At 37.8% G+C, this 19,864-nt stretch overlaps 1 protein-coding gene across 4 annotated transcripts; it reads left to right on the top strand.

Moving 5' to 3' along the window:
* Positions 1–9,471: 9,471 nt before the first annotated feature.
* RD3L (RD3 like) lies at positions 9,472–14,153 on the top strand. 4 transcript variants are annotated; one of them, XM_005242992.3, is made up of 4 exons: positions 9,472–9,755; positions 10,658–10,746; positions 11,463–11,768; positions 12,650–14,153. In XM_005242992.3, exons 3-4 carry the CDS (start codon positions 11,470–11,472, stop codon positions 12,945–12,947), a joined length of 597 nt encoding a protein of 198 aa, XP_005243049.1. In that variant the 5' UTR covers positions 9,472–9,755; positions 10,658–10,746; positions 11,463–11,469; the 3' UTR covers positions 12,948–14,153. The 4 variants fall into 4 exon arrangements, with proteins under 4 accessions (XP_005243049.1, XP_027650519.1, XP_027650518.1 ...); XM_027794718.2 differs by having other exon boundaries at positions 10,655–10,746; XM_027794717.2 differs by lacking the exon at positions 9,472–9,755 and adding an exon at positions 9,839–10,428.
* The last annotated feature ends 5,711 nt before the right edge of the window (positions 14,154–19,864 follow it).

The following is a 19,864-nucleotide window of genomic DNA, read 5'->3' as shown; positions in this document are numbered from 1 at the left end:
ATCACCTACTGCTGTTAAAAAAAAAAAAAAATAAATGGCTTCTTATCCTATTTTAACAATACTTTAGGCATAGAGCTATGGTAGTTCTTCCCTGGATCTCACATATGTCGTAATGCAGGGTTCAACAGGATTGCACACATAGCACAACAGCAACATTAGCAACAGCTGCCTGCTTTCAGCAGGCTGAGTACAACACTTAGCACTCCAACCCTTCTCCGGCAGTTGGGACAGGGAATGCTCCACGACAGGCCTGAATCCAAGGTACAATTTGGAAGAGTTCATACACCTCGTCAAGCTATTAAGCAGGTTATTCCACTGAATAACCCAAAACCACAATGAAGGTATCAAAGTCAAGTATTCAGTAGTTGAAAACAACATAATTAAGCTTGGCCACACAATCTCATTTTGGTAGTGTTGCATGCACATACTATACAGATTTTAGCGATGTAACCCATTATTTTTCGTTTCCGTAAGACTGCAGCCTCACCAAGTGCACTGGATACACATCTTCTGACAACAAAAACTGGCTATGCAGTAAATACAACTTGTCCTTCAGTCCTCTGCAAGACAAAAAGCCCTCTGCTTAAGACAGTAAATGCTGTCATGGAGGAGCAGGTATTACTCGACTGTCAGAACCCTGAGTAACAGCAAGCAAATAATTTCAACAAAAGATTTCCACTGAGGTGCAGGGGCTAAGGATGAGAGTGGTAGGACTGTGTTCATCATTTGCTGTAAATACCTTGTAGAAGCATCAGTATTTAGTCACCAGTCAGCTAAGAAACTGTTTTATATAATACCAGATGTATTCAACTAAATGCTCCTGCAGATGGACTATCAAGCATTTCAGAACGGGCTCATAGAAGTATGTATGCAATTTTCACTTTTGTACAGCTCCAGGAACATGAGGGCAGTATGACCCCAAATTTGTGAGAACACATTAATTTTTTTTGTTTAGATAGCTCAATTTTTCTTTCAGAAATCAGGTCTTCTGCCTTCAGAAAACAGCATGCAGTAAATAAACCTAAGGCTATGCAATGAATAAAGAAAATATTTAATGGCCAGTCATTAAGAATGAACATTGCTCACTCAATGCATTGAAACAGGCTAAAGGCTTGGGGAAAATTATATGCAAATGGAAAATTGCATATGGGCATATGAAATGAACAAACAGCCTTCACTGTGTCATTTCCCAATGTTTTAATGTTGAACTTTGCAGCTTTAATAAAATTAAAAGCTTACAGAATGATGTTATTTTTTAAGGAAAATTAAAAAAAAAATCATTATGAAGCCCTCTGGTGCTATCCTAAACCATCAGAACAATACAATCCTTTCAAGCAATCCTTAGTAAGCCTACTTGTTAAGTAGGAGGTACAATCTTATATATACCTGGACAAACAAAAAGGGATGGAATACTTCTCTAACCATTTTCAACAAACATTTGCTGACAGTAGAATTACAAGATTCAGAAAATTCAAGTCCATTCCAGGCTAAGAAAGGACAACAATAATGAAAGGATTTTCCTGGATTCTACTTAACATGCATTGCCTGTCCCATAAAGCAGTCATCCCTTCCCCACTTATCTCTGACACAGTGAAAACCCACATCTCACTGTGCCTGCCCTGTTACAGCATATATTCTTTAGGATTTCCAGATTCCAGCCTTGGTGTTCACCTACTTTTAGACTCCCCTAGAGTCTTCTGATCCCCCAAATACATTAAAACATTGGTAAACAACAACTTCTCAGCTGCATATATGAAACACAGAATTCTGCCAAATTAAGAGGCAGTAAAAAGCATTTTTGTGACAAAGACAATTACCGAAAATATCAAGTACTCAATTTAAGGAAATGCAGGAGACTCTAGATGTTTACTTTTTTCTTCCTTCTACCTCATTCAAAAAAGAAGGCAAGAGTGTGATTTTATTCAAACCAAGGGCATTTCATCCTCAAAAGCAGCCAGATTTCTGTGGCTGACCTACAAACACGTGACATTATGTCCACCCTAAGTGGATCAAGGCAGACTAAAATATAAAGCATTGAGAACACAATCAGTAACATCACTCAACAAGTAACCCTTGGTATGTCCTAGCATCTGTAAAACATAACATGTCAGCTATCTATGAAGGTGTATATATCTCAAGATCTCTCTATTTTGGAAAATACTCTCTGAAGCAGCAGACATGGGAACCTTGAGCCTGACAGGCTGTCAGAGGCTTTCTGTCCAGGCAAAAAGGCAGTACACAGTATGCCTCTTTTTGTAAGAGAATACTACTTTTTCTTAAGAGAAAACGGGATACCTTCCCTATTTCTTACCACATAGTTTAACTGCTACAGCATTTTTCTGAAACGTGCCAATCTTTGTATGTATGACTACAGTAAGACTAATTTTGAGCATTTTATTGGGATAAAAATCTTTTTAAATTATTTGTGATTTGGATTTAAAGGAAAAATTTAGTGTCATAAACATAGAATTAAATACAGCTGCCACTTTAGGGGAATTACTAGAAGGGAAACAGTTTAACACCAGAAATTGCTGACACATCAAACTGTAAATGCTTTCAAATACACTACGGGTGCTTTTCTTTAAATAAATTCAGCTAGAGAAAGGTCTTCCTTTTCTTCAAGCTATAGAATGACCTCTAATAAGTCAACAAGTCTGTACGCAATAGAGTACACTTGGTATATTTTTGTATTTGAGCATTTGAAATATTAACCAAAGCACTTCTGCATATACTTAGTTATCAACAAATATAATAAATTGCCCAATCCCAGCCGTAACTATTACAGGTAATCTGTTTGGTTCTTTCCAGTGACATATACTACAATGCCAATGCATAAACTGAACACAGTTAATGTCTCTAGAAATGATGCTAGAAAAAGCCTTATTAAATGAACAACTCCATACAGGCTTATTCCTTGAAAAAAATAACACTGCCTAGACAGCAAACCCAACTGTATAAAGAAAATATTCAAGTATGTTATGAAATTCCAATGATTAAGATGCTTGCTTATCCAATTGCAGATAAATTTTGGGACAGAAGCTCTTATTCAAGGTCATGTAGTTTCAAGAACACTTCCATTTTAGGGACAAACAATTGAAAAAACAAAAGTGTTCTACGGCTGTGTTTTTAAAAATTCTTATAGATGTACCTTTTGCTTATTTATGTTCTGCCTCATTTGACAGAAAAATGCCTGTTCACCTTGGACTGGGAGTTGAACATAAAACTAGCATCACTCATTTCATGAGAGAGGGACTGCCCTAAGTCATGCCTTCTATCACACACGCAAACTGTTCACCTACTTCAAGATCTTTGGGAGGAGGAATCACTTGAAAAAACACTTAGCCTTACTGCATACAGAGCAATATTTTGCTGTACAATTTTTGTACGATATATACAGTAGACTGTTTCAAAGCCTGTTTTCTGAAACTAAAATAATGTGACACTTTACATAACTGAACATTTGCCATGACAGTAAATAACCTTCCACTGGGTTTACTGAAGGACATACTAAAAATTATTTTCCTTTTAACTGGCAGTTAGTTGATATTCCATGCTTTTAGAAGACTGGTCTTACCTGCAGAAATACACTAACTTTAAGGAAATAATGCAGTCATTCAAAACCCATAATGTTTCAGTCACAAAAAAAGAAAATTATTAATAGAATCCAGAATAAGTGAAACCTAATAAATACTAATATAGAGATTTTAGAAGGTGATTTACAAATTTAAGAATCTAAGAATCAATGAGATGCATGATTCTTTCCACTCCAGAAAGCTGTTCTAAAATGTAATTAGCCAGATTTAGCGATAAAGTCTTCATATATAGGCACCTCCAAGGTTTGCACTGCTTCTCCTCACAGCCGTTTTTCAGAGCTGTTTTAAAACCTTAACTAGTCAGGGAGAGGGAGAGAGATGGGGAACGCACTAGAATTGCTTTGCAAAATCCTGAAAAACTCAAATGCAAATCTTTTTTATTTGGATAGACTATGGAAACACAACATCTCAGAAATATTTCTTCTATGTGAAACTAATAGCTCTGTAAGACCTGCCATCTTACCCACAGTTAAAATTCAAGAAAAATAACAACCAAATATGCCAGGATGAAAGAGCTCAAATCCTCAAGTCTACTGTATATTACTCTGGGATTTTATGCCAGTAGGCGAAACTGGGATGAACTCCAGGGCTTCAAAGAACTGGACTCTTCTTGCAGATGAGCTGTTGATGAGCTCCTCTTTCTGCAGCCATAGCTCAAATGGGGATATTTGGAAGAGGGCAGCTATTACCCATGGCAGACTGTGACAAGCCACACACCAGCTATGTCTCTACCTACCACACATGAAACATCTAATTTTGTAAAATAATGCTGCTATAATTGTTTATGAATTAGATGGGTGTTCATATTTATTAGCTTAAATCAAAAGCACAGTTCCTCTATCTAGCACAGTTTCTGATCCTTTAGCAACGTTCACAAAGCATCTACACTCCCTAAAACTTATCTGTCCCTTCCCTCTAGCCACAAAGGCAAGGAACTTGGCCAAAAAGAAAAAAAACGACCAAAAAAAAGCGCCAAACCTAAAAACACCCACAAAAATCCACCAAACAAGAAATTTAAACCAAAAGCATTTAGTTATCAATTTGGTAAAATCCAGCTTAAATAAATGTCTGAATAAAATATAATGCAAGTAAGAGACTGTGCCAATCTTAAAAATGCCAGTGAAGACTAGTAACAAATGCAAGATCCCCTCAATTTCAAACTGACATTGTTACTCCCCTGCCTATTAGTGAAGTGTCACCAACGTTAATGCTACAGACAGTCCAACTGGAAGAAATCAGCTTCAAACACGCCCTGATTTTATTCATCACAGCAACAGAAGTACAGTGATAGCTTACACAACTTTCTGTCAGCTAACACTGTTAAAAGAGAATTACTACTGTTGTTAGCTGTCACAGCAAAGGACCAAAGAAGGAGTCTTACTAAGAGGCCTCTCATGTAAGCTCCTGGCAAGTTCATCGTTGTTAAAAAGCAAAAGCAGTAGTCAAACACTGTCTGAAGTGATCAGAGGAGGTAGACTCACCATCTGTCTGCAGCCCGAAACAGCTACAGCAAGTTGTTCCGGAAAATCGAAAGAAAAATGCACCGCAAAGTTGATCAGTAAATTCGAAGAGTAAAGTTGCATTTATAAATGGAAGGAAATGATCTGACCTGCTAGCTATGGACAGCTACAAAAAGGAAATCTTGCATTTCTCAGACGACTGGTAGCATCAGTAACCTTCCTATGTAACTCTTCTGGGGCTGGCTGGGATAGTCAGTTTTCTTCATAGCAGTTTCATTATACTATGTTTTAGATTTGTGACCAAAACAATACTCTTAAAACACGCAATGTTTTATTTATTGCTGAGCAGTGTTTACACAGCATCAAGGCCTTCTGTTTGCCACAGTGGCCCCCACTCCCCCACAAATAGAATAGGAGGTGTGCAAGATGTTGAGTGGGTGTACAAGCAGGCAGATAACTCTAACCAAAGAAACATTTCATGTCACATACTGCCATACTCAGCAATAAAATGGGAAAAGAGGGCCTTTTCAGTCAGGATTATCATATATTGCTCAGGAACTGACTGGACATTAGTCTGCCCGTGGAAGGTGATGCATGACTGCCTTTGCATCACTTGCTTTGTTTTCATTTTCTCTTCTTCCACTTCTTAAACAATTTCTTACCTTGACCCCAGGTTTTCTTGCTTTCATTCTTCCATTCCTCAGCTTCCATCCCACTAGGGGTGAAGAGGGAGTAAGCGAGGGGCTGTGTGGTACTTAGCTGCCTACTGGCCATAACTCACAACAATAAAACATCAGCCCTTCACACAAAATCCAAGGCAGCAAATTGTAATTGTCTACAGTCACATACAGTGACTGTATTACCTGCAGACACTAACAAAGAAATAACATACATCACTATACCAATGTGTTGAAATGTTAGCTAGCTAGCAATGGTTATGACCTGCTATCAAGACTTTTGGTCAAATAATAATTTTGGTGATAATTTCTTGGTGTAACATTATGTCATTCATAAAGAGAGCTATAGTTCTTGTCTCTTTCAATTGCAAGAGTCAGCAGCATCTCAGATGGTACAGATGCCATGTCTTCTCCACCTGTTCTCACCCTTTGTCACACCTCGTTGCTCACATCAGTGCAATATTTGGTTAAACAGAAGTGTTTTTCACCTAGAATCACTGCAGTGAGGCAGTTCAAAAGCACAGCCCCATGCCATAAGATGACAGGAGAGCCAATGGCAGTGCGGCACCAACAAGTTCTCAAACTGGCTTTCTGTCAAAAAAAAAAAAAAAAAAAAAAAGCACGGTATGTTGTCTAGCAGCACACTCAAATCAGCACAAGTACTGAATTTGTCATTCTTACAGACAGGCATAGTAGCAGACCCAAGTTTAACTAGACTTTTTTTATTAGAGGACCTGGCTGTCAGTTTAGGAAGTTCCTTTGCATATTGTGATGTTAAGACACATATATTAAGACTAAAGACTTCTTTCTTGCTGTACGCAGAGTTGACTTGAATTTGCAGCTTTCTTGTCCCAGAATACATTTACAGAACAGCACTGGTTTGCAATAAAACTACACTGGAAAAACAGCTGATCGTTAAGAGAATTTTTATTCTTCTTGAGAATTTCAGATATTGAAAGAATGGTAAACATTTCAAGACTATAACTTCTGCATTACAGCAAATTATTTATTACAGTAGCATTGAAATTTCAGTCAGATTGTAAAACTTATTTAACCACACATCATGCAAATATCTACGTTTCCTGTGCTAGAGATTATTTTTTTTTAGAAAAGAAGTAAAATAAAGCAAGCTTTCAAGAGATTACAGAAAGCTTCAGACAGGATAAAATAAATATCTTCTGTCACCTCTTTTTAGCTAAGAAATATTACCAGTCCCATCTTCTGAAGTAGCTGGTAATAAGGTTAATTATGATGATTTTCAAGTAAGAATCCACTTTTCTCTAATGCTACTGCTTATACTAGAGTAAGTTTCCTGTCAACATCCACAAAACCACCTCATTGTTATTCTCCAAGTACTCCTTTAGAGTTATGCTCTGCTGTTGTACCAACAAAGCTAAAATCCAGGTATATCCAGCACGTTCAGAACATGCATACCATGCTGACTCATCCTGTTTCCCTATGGTAACTTTCAGCTACCTGAATCAGTATGTTGCCTGTTGTACTCATATGAGTAGTGTACGCAAATATTCTTAATCTGTAGCTGTGCTATGTCTTCAACATGGAGCTGAGGGCTCCTACTTGGTAACATACAAAGCTGTAAGAGTATTGACAAGGATTCAGAAGTTTTAACCCTGAAGAACTTTAAAAGCTAGCAATACCTCTACTTAAGTATCTTTGCAGCTTCACACCAGCTTTTTGATTCCAGATCATTTTAACCATCAAGTTCTTCCTCACAATTGTGATGTCCAACAGGAAGAGACAAAAGAAGAATTCCTAGAACAGATGAGACATTTTGAGTACCAGACATTCTCAGGTTTAATATTAGAGCCAGGTTAAATATTAGGGCTGGACTGACACACCTTCACACCAAGCCACACATGGCTGAACAAAACCACTTGGAAACTGAGGGTTTGCACTGCAAGTACTGGGTTTAGATGCACCTCTTCAGCATAAAACATAGACAGACTATAACTGCCACCATGGATGCATCACTGCCTTGGGAAGAACAGCATCAGAAAACAAGCCTAAAATATGCTACAGAAAAATGAACGGTTATCTTAAAGGGAAGCATAAGAAATCTTTATACAGAAAGATACCTTTTCTGGTTCACCTACATAAGAGGCGGTATCATCCACTGCAATTCAAAGACAGTTACTAAGTTACAGAAAAAACAGATGCTTTAGGAATTCATTACATTCCTTGACGCAAAAATTAGGAAAAAAAAGTAAAAGAAAGGTTGAAGGAAAGCTTAGAAAGACTTCAAGGATTCTTCAATTTACTTTTTATATTACACACACAGAGAATTAGAGTTAATTTACAGGAAAAAATCAATTAGTGAACAACTGCTCTGCTGCAGTAGCAGAGTACATCATGGCTTATTACAAAAGAAAAAAATACTCATCATATAACTGATGTTATAGCCTCACTTTGGTATTATAATGCATTTTAGTCATTAGTATCAACAAAGAAAAACTCAGAGAAGGGAAATTGAAACTAAAAATATTGTTTCGGTATACTATATTAAGAAAGCAAAAGTGCCAGGACTGAAATTTTTGGAAAATTTGTAAACTGAGTAATGAGTTGAAATGCCAAAGATAAGAGATTCAGCATCTTAAAACCAGGAATTATTTTTAAAAACACAGCATCTCCGACTTATCTAAATTTAAAAGACTGAATGAAAGCACAAGATGGCTAGATGAATGTCAAGGAAACTGAAACATTTCCCTCAATTACGAGATTTGAAGAACATTAAAAAAAAATAAAAAAAAGAGAGAGAGAGAAAGGAAGAAACCTAAAGGTAAGTAGAGAAGACCACATAATTTCTACATTTATTGTTGTAATTTTAGGAACTGACTAAAAATTAAATAGAAGAATCAAAATATAGCATTTCCCCTCTTCCCCCTCCAGTTAAATCCTAAGAATAACTCTAGTTACTAAAGGGAACACACCCACTATCAGCCAAAGCCCTGCCAAAACTTACATCTTGGCACAACACTGCAGAATCATGAGTACATTTAGGGATACTTGGATGGAACTGTAATTCTCCACAGAGTTTCCACGAACAACCACCGGCTAGCAACTGCATAAAATACTGCTCTAGTTTTAAGTTCCTTCCCAATGCCAGCCTCCCATGCGCTGTCATCTCTTCCTAAATAGAGATCTGAAATGCATACAAAAGTAGAAGCAATAGAAATTTTCAGCTTTTATGTTCTACAGTGGAAAGAAGTATAATTCTCACTATCCTGCTTCACAACATTTAATGATGTAATCAAAGATTAGGTAAAAACCCACCAAAGCAGAAAAAAACCACCACCAAAACACTCTGTTATAGGTTTCTCATGTAATTTGCGCACCTTCCAGTATGCATTATTTTATTTGCAAAGACACTACAATGGTTTTATACTGTACAACAGTTTACTTTCAGATTTGATATAGTGGAAAAAAAAGTAATGACATGTTAACTGTGCTGTAAAGGAGGTGGCAAGGAACATTTTATTTTCATCTGAAAATCTGACAGGACAGTTCTGTCATCATAAACCTAACTCCCTTCCATTTTCATAGTACCACATACAATGCAATGTGAAAACCTTCCAGTTGAAGAGGATTAATACTGACATTTGAATTTTTCCAATGTATAAGTAATATCAGCTTTAATAACAACCATACACGTCATCCTTTATGCTGTATGACACCTAGAACAAATTTACAGAACCCTTGATCTCCCAGCAGTTCAACACACCCAGTGGAGGCAAAAAAAGTAGGAATGAAAAATACTGTCAGGAGCAAAGACAGTCATTAGAACAAGAAAGAGCAGAAGAGAGGGCATTTCGTATACTCTGCCTACTGTTTAGATTAATAGGAAGAGACCAGATAACTGGAACGGAAAATGGCTGCTTCAGCGACCTTTAGTGTGCACAATGCCGTCCCTGAAAATTGAATCTTAAAAATGGATATGCTCAAAATACTCATCAAGGAAAGAGGGAGCAGGCAACTGACAGCCAGTTGAGAGAGAAGCAATGTGTATGGTAAGACTTACAATTCTGGGCTTTTTAGATCAGTTTGACCTCAATTTGCATCTCCTTATCATTCTATTACTTTAATTAGATTAATGTGTCTTTCATGGCACACTGTAGGTGTTACAGACTGGCTTCTTTAAACACATTTAAAATGTTAACTGAAAATGCTAACAGCTACGCATAGTAATGAAAAAGTCTACCACAAGACTGATGAAATTCATCTGGAAGAAGAATTTAATATAGCAGCAAAATCCTGAGCAACTGTCAAACAGCTCTTCTGTCAACACTCACTTAACAAAGGCTTTAGATGATCTTTACTAGAGAAAGACTATCCTTAGCTGGTTAGAAGTGAAGGTAGAACAGCTTGATCCCCCTGTAATGGGAGAAAAGTCTTCCAGTATCTCGATGGCCTGAAAGTTTAGTTTGATAAAAGCAACACAGTTATTTTTAGCACTCTACAGGCATAAAAATACAGCTCTAAACTGTGACCTACAGCTATGCACAGCCAAGCATCACATCATACGACAGCCTTAACTTTAGCTAGAAGCACGTCTGTAGTTGCTTCAGACTATCATTATTCATCTCACTTCCAACAATACCTTTGGATGGATTTAGCAACAAGCATTTGAAACCGTTGCCATCTTTTTTTAAATTGCTGCCATCGGCAAAACTCAATTCAAAGGTAGGCAATCTTAATGGACTTTGTAGAAAGTATTTGAGAGACCATGTTAGGTTAAATGCATTACTACTTCTCTCTGGTACAGAGGATGAAAAAGTACCTTAACAGCAGAAAAACTTAAACTGTCATATTCAGTACAGAAAGTCATTTTTCTAAGCACAGTTTCAGTGAATGAAAAAAAAAAGAAAAAAGAAAAAAAAAGGAAAAAACCAACCTTGTTTTCTTCCAGCAGTAGTAACAGCCTGGAAACGGGATATGCTAGAATAAGAGATCTTCAAGCAAACCCACCTGAAACAACATTGTTCACAGACAACTGCAAAGGTAACTTGCGTTATTTTACTCCAATTAGTATGCTTGTGTCTGCACGATTTGTAACAAACTACAATTTAAGAGTCTGTTCCAGCGTATTTCTGTTTCCAGGTTATATAAACATGAATTTATTTAAAATAAAAATCAATGCAGAAGTTTTAAAAACAAATCACTCAACTTTCCAGCACTTGACTTTAATCACTTTTTAAATGTATAGGTAACTTCAAATTTTGGAGGTTTGGGAGTTTGTTTTGTTGGGTTTTTTTGTTTTGTTGCTGGTGATTGGGTTTTTTTTTTTGGGGGGGGGGGGGGTGTTTCTTGCTTGGTTTGGGATTTTTTGTTTGGGGTTTGTTTGTTTTTCGTTTGGTGGGATTTTTTTTAAATCATATACAAAAATTTAAATATTTCCAAGATGACAGATATATACTCTGAAATGTTCTAACTTCCATAGTTCCAGAAAACAGACAGAAAACATTATAAAATGCAAGGCTTGTCAGATTTAATTATAGCTTGGCCATCATTATTACAACGTACAATGTACTACAAAATATTTTAGGATCATTAACAAAGCTTCCATTAAATGTTTGGTTGCTAAGAAGGAAGTAATTTTTAAGCTGTGAGTGGGGAGAGGAAAAAATTTTGGTTTTTCTGTCCAGCTGATCATTATTTATACCTATCACCTGGACACAAATAAGAATTTATTTCCCCTTCTCCCCCCCTCCTCACAGCTTAAAAATGCCACTTTTTGGCTGGATTAAATGGTCAAAAAATGACTCCTACAAACCCACAAGATATCCTGGATCAGAAGTAGTTACAAAAACCCTACTGAGGGAACTGAAATGGCACCTGAAAGAGCGTGAAAGATTAGTGCAAGAGATTGAAAATGAACAGAAAGTCCAGAAGACTGGCACGGATTACAACTGGATCAAGAACTACCAAAACCCTCAAGCCACAATTCCAGCTACTGAGCAACGGCAGCTTGAAGTTCTGTGTTCACAAATTCAGCCTTGCCAAACAGGAACTGTACTCAGCAGGTAATTTTTTCGTATTTCTCTAACTTTGAGTACTCTGTCATAAGTAAGATGTTTCTTCAACCTGATCCAAGCTTGTATTTGCCTCTGATCTTTCTTCCAAAGTAACAACAACCAACAACTGGAACACTTTTACAGGTGTTTTAGAAATCACCTATTTACTTTAATATATTGTACTTTAAGGAGATTTCAAATCAGGATTTTCCTGGTCTAATTCAAAACAAGGGAAGTCTCATATGCTTAAACATGTGACCTCTCAATATTTTCATTTTTTTCTTTTTTATCCCCAATATTTATTAAATAGCAACTCAATAACTGAAGATCAAATTAAAGGACTAATGCAACGCACAGTTACATAGAAATCCAGCTTCACTGTCCAAAATACTTGAAAGCTTCTAAAACCAGCAATTCAGTGTAAAAAAAATATATAAAATTCCATTTTTTAAAAAGAACAAACAAACCAAACACCCCTGTCCCTCCATTTTACAAAGAAAAAATCTTCTATGCCTGTACATGAAATACATTTTCTAGGGACACGCAGAAATGACAGAACAAGCCTATGTGCCTTTTAAGGCCCAGAATATAGCTAAGGGCAAAGTCAGTTTAAATCAAGTTACCCAGCTAGGGCAAAAAAAAAAAAGAAAAGCATACCCAGTAACAACAGCTTTCAGTCTTTCTAATAGCTGGACCATATCCAATGCATTGTTAGATCTCTCTTCCTCTTGTAATCTTTTGGGGGAGGCGTGTGGGGAAATGTGGCAGCAAGGAATAAATTACACCAGAACGCAGTCATTTCCTTCTCCTTCCCCTCCCCTCAGAAGACGAGGGGAAACAGAAGAGTTTTCAATGCTGATTATTAGATTTCAATTTTTCTTTGTTTCTAGATTTCGTGAAGTTTTGGCAGAAAATGATGTTTTACCCTGGGAAATAGTCTACATATTCAAGCAAGTTTTAAAAGATTTTCTTACCACCACTGAGAGAGAAAACCAGCAAGACCAACTGGCAGACGCATGGAATAAAAATTGCTCTGAACATTTCAGCCTGCGCGGAGGCAGTTCTAACAAATCTGACAAAGATGAAATCCCCACGGTTTCAAGTTATGTGGACAAAAACACACAAAGCATGTTTCCCACCTTCTCTCATAGAATCTGGAATCTACCCTATTACTACCCATCAAGTTAAGCTGGTTTGTGTTTCTTTCAAAAAGCTATGTAGCTGTCTGCATTCCTTTCTTGTGATCACAAACATCGGAATAAGTAGTGTGACATTCTCCCCTTTTTTCCAAGTTCAGAAATTAAAATCCTTGATTATAGCTAGTATGCAGCAAACAAACTTTACATATGAAGTCTCCTTCTATCTTATAGTTCCTTAAGTATGTTGTCTTGGAAGGCACCTTTTAACCAAAAATTTAGCTGTTTCTGAAAAAAACTCTGGAGCATTTTATTTTTTAGCCATATACAGCTAGATGTATTTAAACAAGAAAAGACTGCTTTCCGTATTTTGAAGTAGTATCAATCCACAAAGTGTTAGGCAAAACGTTCTGTATTTGTCACACAGCTTTTAGACTCTATGGGAACTTTATCGTGTGCAAAATAAATGGTTTAATATAGTATCAATTATACTAAATATACTGGTAAATACTTTTTTGAGCCAAATACTTATTTCTTAACTTCAAGAGTTAAAATTCTAAAATGAAAACAATGTCTGAAGTTATAACACACTGCATGTACTGTTTCTGTACTTTTTCCAAACTGTACTCTGCATGTGCTGAAGTACTGTAATGGTAGACAACTAAATGAAAATATCAGATGTTTAATGGCATTTAACAACTAGCTCTCCATTCAAGAAATTAATGAATTTATTTTATTTCAAAAAGTTGTACTTCTTCATTTGGCTTATTGGAAGCTATCCTGAAAGCAGGACTCTGCATTAAACTTAAATGTTTTGATCAAACCAGACAGTACTTTTCTAGAATGGCAAAAGAGTCAACACATCTCCAAAGCAAGAGGTGATAATTTTAAATTTAAGTAGAACAAAATTTCATGGTTTTCAGCTGCCATCACCTATTACCATGGGCTCATAATAAAGTTTTACAAGACTGATTGGATACGTAGCAGTTAGTCACAGTAGACAATTAGAGCAGAAAATCGATGAAAACATATGCCAGAACTCAGTTTGCTACATTTCCAATTAAGCTCCCTTCACTGTATGTAATAAATTTTTACATATCTTTTATGTAACCTCTTCATCTCCAGATTTCCTTTTAAACTGTCTGTCACATCGTAAAAAAATGGGCAAGACTTACATGGCTCCATTTACAAAATGCACTATTTTGCAGACACAGAAGAAAACTGCTTCCTCTGATAATTTTCTTCAAACACACTGAAGATAACATTCAGATTTCCTCAGGCTGGTAACATACAACTGAAAGATATTTCCTCATGCTCCACAGTTGTATCCCACACCCAAGAAAGAATTTACTAATAATGCAACATATACTGGGTGAAACAAATGGGACAATACTTTCAGAAAAGATAAAAACATTATTTACAAAACCAACAACTTTGGAGAGCTTATAATTTAGAGAACATTTCATGCAGAAAAGTAGAATACAATATACACAGAAGGTGAAACAATCAGGCCTGACAAAGCACTAGAGGACTACAGTAATTGGTTCTTACAGGTTTAGAACAATAAAAAATTGCAGCTTAATACCAGAAGTAACTGGTCCCTCCGCCTTCCATAAACTAAATACACAAAACTTCACACACACGTGCAAACTCATATCTGCACTCAGAACTGGTATTAACTCTGCCCTCCTTCTGTGCAGTTGTTGGTTCATGGATAAATACCCTAAGTGTTGATCTCAACTTATCGTGCATCAGTGGGGCAGAGTACCAGATTCTTTTCATGCAGCTCTAAACAATTAAAACATGGATCTCTGCATGAGAGTGGGAATGGTTTGAAAGAAAGGTTTTTCCCTCAGTGATGAAGTTCCCCAAAGAGCTAAACTTCAAGTACCCTTTCCATAGGAAAGTGGGTAACAGGTACTGAGTGTATGGAAGGCATTAGCAGAATTACTATTACATTGAGAATTAACATCCACAATGCTGGTTTCAGAAAGTATTTTTTATCTGGTCAAATGTGCAAAATTCCTGCAGCACCAATTCGTATAAATTAGTTTCTTAAACAGTACTCCTAAAACCCTCACAGCTTTCTATCAGAAAATAGGTAAAAAAAGCCCCAAGAACTTAGCTTCCAAATTTTAGTTTACGGACATTAGTAGGCCAGTAAAAATGCAAGGTCCACTTACTTTTACGATCACTGAAAACAGGTAGGAGAAAGAAAAAAAACCACAAACAAATCAACAACCAAACCCAAAAAACAACCCAAGATGACCACAGACACAAAGCACCCATTCTTCATAAATGTCTCGTCAATTCCATTTTTAATATAAGAAAATGCTGTCTTCTAAGTCCAGAAACAAGGACCACCAACTACAACATACGCTAAAAGGCAGGAACTGAATAACAGTCTAAAAATATATATATATAGGCATCAGAGCCAATTCAATGTTAAATCCCAATGCAATGCTAAGGAAATGCACCAAAAAAAAGGCTTACCTACTTTTATATGCATTTTTTATTGATGAAACAAACTAGGCTATTGCATCTAGTTCTAGGGTCCACACTTGGGGAAAGAAGGTGGAGAAACTAAACTGGGAACTAGTCAAGGTACAGGAAAAATAAATAACCAAAGACTGAAAAAATGCCATCCACTAAGACCTCACTTTGTCCTTTTTTTCAAATACACAAATGAGAGGTAACTTTACAGAATCTGAGCACTTTCATCTGATTAAAGGATTATGTACTTTCACTACTTAAAAAGCAGAGAAAAGCGCAGAAAAAGAAGAGCTGTAAGAGCAAGATCACAAACTAAAGGAGTTAAATGTATTTTAGACAAGTCTGCTAGGTTTACTGCAGCATGCTACTAAGAATCTGTACCTCAGCCTGCCAGGTAATATGAGCTGTTTTCTGGAATTTTCTGGAAATCTAGCTTACACTTAGATTTCAATTATATCATATAGCAATAACATGGCTGTAGGCCAGTCATCATGTCCCAGCCGAACATGACTATCTGAGAATTCAACTGTTTCTTTAAGAACTTTTTATTTATGGCCTACATGATTTGCATGAGTTGATCTGAAACTGAACTGTTCCTTACACTAACCTGACTGATACTTCCGACATAGGCAGGCAGCTGACACAAACCACTCCAGTGACAGAAAGGTGATAGTAATTTCAAAGGGCAGCAATGTCTCCCACCTTCACAGGTGTCAGGTAGAACAAAGAGAGCACAATGTTTTTAGACAGCTAAGCTAGCTATTAAAAAAAAAAGGGCAGCTCTGTGAAAGCGACACCTATGAAATGCAAAAAATCAAAGAGCGAACAACCATCTTTTCCACACTTAGGCCTTTAAGTTTTTAAATGTGCATCACAAGTGTTTTGATAACAAGGAAGGATGCAAGGTTCCAAATTTCTTTTCATTCAGTTAAGCAGAGGAATTCTAGAGGTAGTTCAGGTAACAAGGAAATTTTAAAATCCTTGGAAAGGGAGTCACCATTGGTAAAGGACTAGAAGTTGTTCTAAATCTCTTTTCAAGGAACACATGAGGCTTTTACACTCCATTAGACAGTCTCAGTAACATTTTTGTAAAATAATAGTTATTACACACATTTATGTGCAATAACACACCTCATTACCAATTTGGTATTAATCCAACACATTCTTATATATAATTTTAGACTAAGTAGAAATACAGTCTCTATCAATAATCATATATCCAGCTTGAAATAAATATAAATAAGCATTTGAAGAATTAGAAATTATTTTTATTTTCGCAAGAAACAAACCAACAGTTTTGAAGGAATTATTAAAATAGACTATTATGTTACATGCAGCCTCTGCAAAAGAAGTTATTTTATTCTCCAAACTTTCGTAAGCAGCCAGTGAATAAAGTTTAAGCACCTCCTACCCAAATCTAAACCTTCTCAAGATTCTTCAAGTTTTGCAAAAACTCTCGACACGTAAGCACACTCCCAGAACTGTGAAACAGAAGCACAGGTGGAAACAAAACACAATTAAGGAAACAGGAGTTTCTTTGTATTTTGTAGCAGCACACACATGCACATATCATCTATGCTTAAAAATTGTCTACAGATGAGAAATCCTGTCCATGCTTATATAAATGGCTATTTAGGATATATATCCCCTCCCTCTATCTTCCTCAGATGAGAAAGAGAAAACCCCAACCTGTAAAAAAAACTTCTGTTAACACTGCTGTCGAGCCCAACAATTCAGTTACCTGCTAAGGCTTCCGAGTGGAAAGACGTATCTGTCTAATGAAAGATAAAAGATCTACCTCTGCCTTGGCACACTAGGCTTGATGAATCTTGCTAATTTCTCCTGTGTTACTTAATAGATTAATTAGATTACTTGGTGCTCAGATGGATTCAAGATACCACAGAAATGTTACTGGCACTTAAATAAAGGCTGAGATGTCCCAGACATCTCGTACATTCTCTGTTTAGGAATTACATTCACAGTAAATAGCTGTAAAAAACCCTATAACGTTATTTCTGGTTACTTCTGGAAAGCTTCAAGTATTTGCATAAAACCCAGTAGCTCTCAGAGATTCAGAACTTGCTAATGGCAGTACTTTTAATTAAACGATGAGAGGAACAGATATTTTGATGCTCCAGTTTTGTCCTTTCCTTGAAGCAAAACCAAACTGATCGCCTGAACAGTCTCTGCTGAACTGTCAAGAGTATCTGATGTTGTTAGACAAAAGGTTCATTCTTTCTCAGAAGCCAGCGCACCCCCTTTTAAGTGAGTTCCTGAAATACATCAGCACTGCTAAACATCATACAGGAAAAAAACCACCTCACTGTAGACTCTACCTCACGCTAATTTTGAAAAAAACTTCAGTACATCAAAGTGCATACAAACCACTTTTCTATAGCAATCATGGGCACACTAACCAAACCTGATCTAAATACTGATTATTATGCACTGCTACACCATCTTCTAGTTTAAGCAGCATCCGGGGGAAGTATTTTTACATTTTCAAAATCCAGACACTAGTAAAACCAAATGTACCTGGCTGCTATGCAAATATACATACAGTTCTCCTCCCTGGCTGTAGACTCTGCCATCTGAGAATAAAGCACAATGAAGGAGCAACATGCTAATATACCTTGAACTAGCTTTACTCTGTAACTTAAATTCTTCAGATGGGTCACAAGAGCAATGCACATACACAGTTTAGAAAACACATAGCAGTAGATTCAGGAAAACACCACTTAACTGCTGCTCAGAAAAAACAGAGGTTGCTGTAGGGAAGCAACAGAAAGATTCAGTTTGAAAATAACTGAGAACATCTGCTGTAAACAAAACATGTAATTGCTGGAAAACTGCTGGCTAGAGAGGAACTTCCGAAGAAGGAAAAAAAGAACAAGTAAGTAAACCAGTTTCTCACCAACGTGTAGCATAACTAACAAACTTACCAACAAATGTATAGGGTAGGTAACACCCACTTCTGCAGTTTATTTCCTGACAAGCTCTGGTATAAATGAGAAGTCCTTAGTTACAAATAACATATAAAACTACTGGTCAAATAATGTATGCACTGTGAAATAATTTGACATTCAAGAATCAGCCACTGAAAACACAACAAAACCCAGCAGTACTAGTAATGGACTATGAGGGGAAAAAATTATCAGCCCAAATCATCAGTATTGCTCATTGATCTAATAGTTAAATGCATAAAAACATACTAAATGAGAATATGAATAAGAATATTCCCTAATGAACAAACAAGTTTACTCCTGAATATAATTTTATTTATCACTTACCACTACCAGAAATCCTAAGTTATACACCTGTATCAGAATAAACCAGGCCTTTTCTAATGCTGTTCCACAATTTTTCAACAGCAGCTGCCACAATTGCAAACCAGCACTAATGCACCTTAGAGAAAGCAAATCCAATGTGTTGCATATCTAGTAACAAACAAGACAATAAATATAAGTAGCAATTCAGAAAATAACTGGTGTATGAAACCCACATAGCCACATCTATCCACACCTGGACTACAGTCTCAATTACCAAGGGAGAGGGGCTGAAACCCTACAGCTGCATCGCCCCAAGCCCACGCAGAGCTCGGGGGAGCCCGAGTAGGCAGCTCAGACCCTGGGGAAAGGCCCTGCACAGCCAGGGCCACAGGCACGCACGCACACAAGAATGGAGGCCACAGGCACCTTCACAGACAACCCTTTACCTCAGGCGTGAGGAGCATCTCCTGGCCACTAAGAACAGAGACCAGGCGCCCCATACCCACCCCACAGCCATTAACGGCTCCTGTGCAGCAAAGGGGCCAGGGGGACAGTGGGGGGGGGAACACAGAGAGCGCCAGCCTGTGCCTCCTCACCCAACAACTTGACATTGTTCTGCTCCACAGTGAGCTGCTGCAGCATGACGCAGATGACAGCGGCATGTAGCGAGGCACAGCACAACACAGCGCGCACCCCCGCCGCAGCAGCCCCCCTTTTCCCGCCTGCCACACGACGCGGCTCGGCCCCACCACTGGCACACACGCACTGCTGTCGGCGCCCTCGGTGCTCAGAAAGTTCCCGAACGCGGCGGCTCGGCCCCGCCCCTGGCACGTGACCCAAGGGCAGAGCGCTGCTCTCTGCCGGCACCGCGGCTCGGCCTGGCTCTACGCTCCCTGCAGGGCACCGCTCTCCCCGTTCCCGGCCACGGCAGGCAGGGAGCAGTCAGTTTCCTCCTCGTGGCCCGCGGAACGATGGCCGAGAGCTCCTCTGGAACCCCGGCCACCCTGTCCCTCCTGTCGCCTGGAGGAAGGGGCCCCCAGGCATGAAGATGCCTCAGCCCTCCTGACCCTCACCCAGCGGGTGCCTCCTGCTTTTCCGGGACAAGCGATTTCTTAAGCAACACGCTAGAAAAAGACTCACATCAGGCCCTTCCCGGCATTGTCCTTACACGGGACACTCGCTATGTTGCTTCTCAGGAAATAGAAGC

This window comes from Falco peregrinus, chromosome 1 (genome assembly GCF_023634155.1).
Source record: "Falco peregrinus isolate bFalPer1 chromosome 1, bFalPer1.pri, whole genome shotgun sequence".
NCBI classification, from domain to species: Eukaryota; Metazoa; Chordata; class Aves; order Falconiformes; family Falconidae; genus Falco; species Falco peregrinus.
This window is presented reverse-complemented; position numbering and strand designations above follow the sequence as displayed.

Coding starts and splice junctions, on each gene's coding strand:
- RD3L (XM_005242992.3), top strand. CDS start 11,470: ATGCCACTTTTTGGCTGGATTAAATGGTCAAAAAATGACTCCTACAAA. Junction 11,769..12,649: donor ACAGGAACTGTACTCAGCAG/GTAATTTTTTCG, acceptor CTTTGTTTCTAG/ATTTCGTGAAGTTTTGGCAG.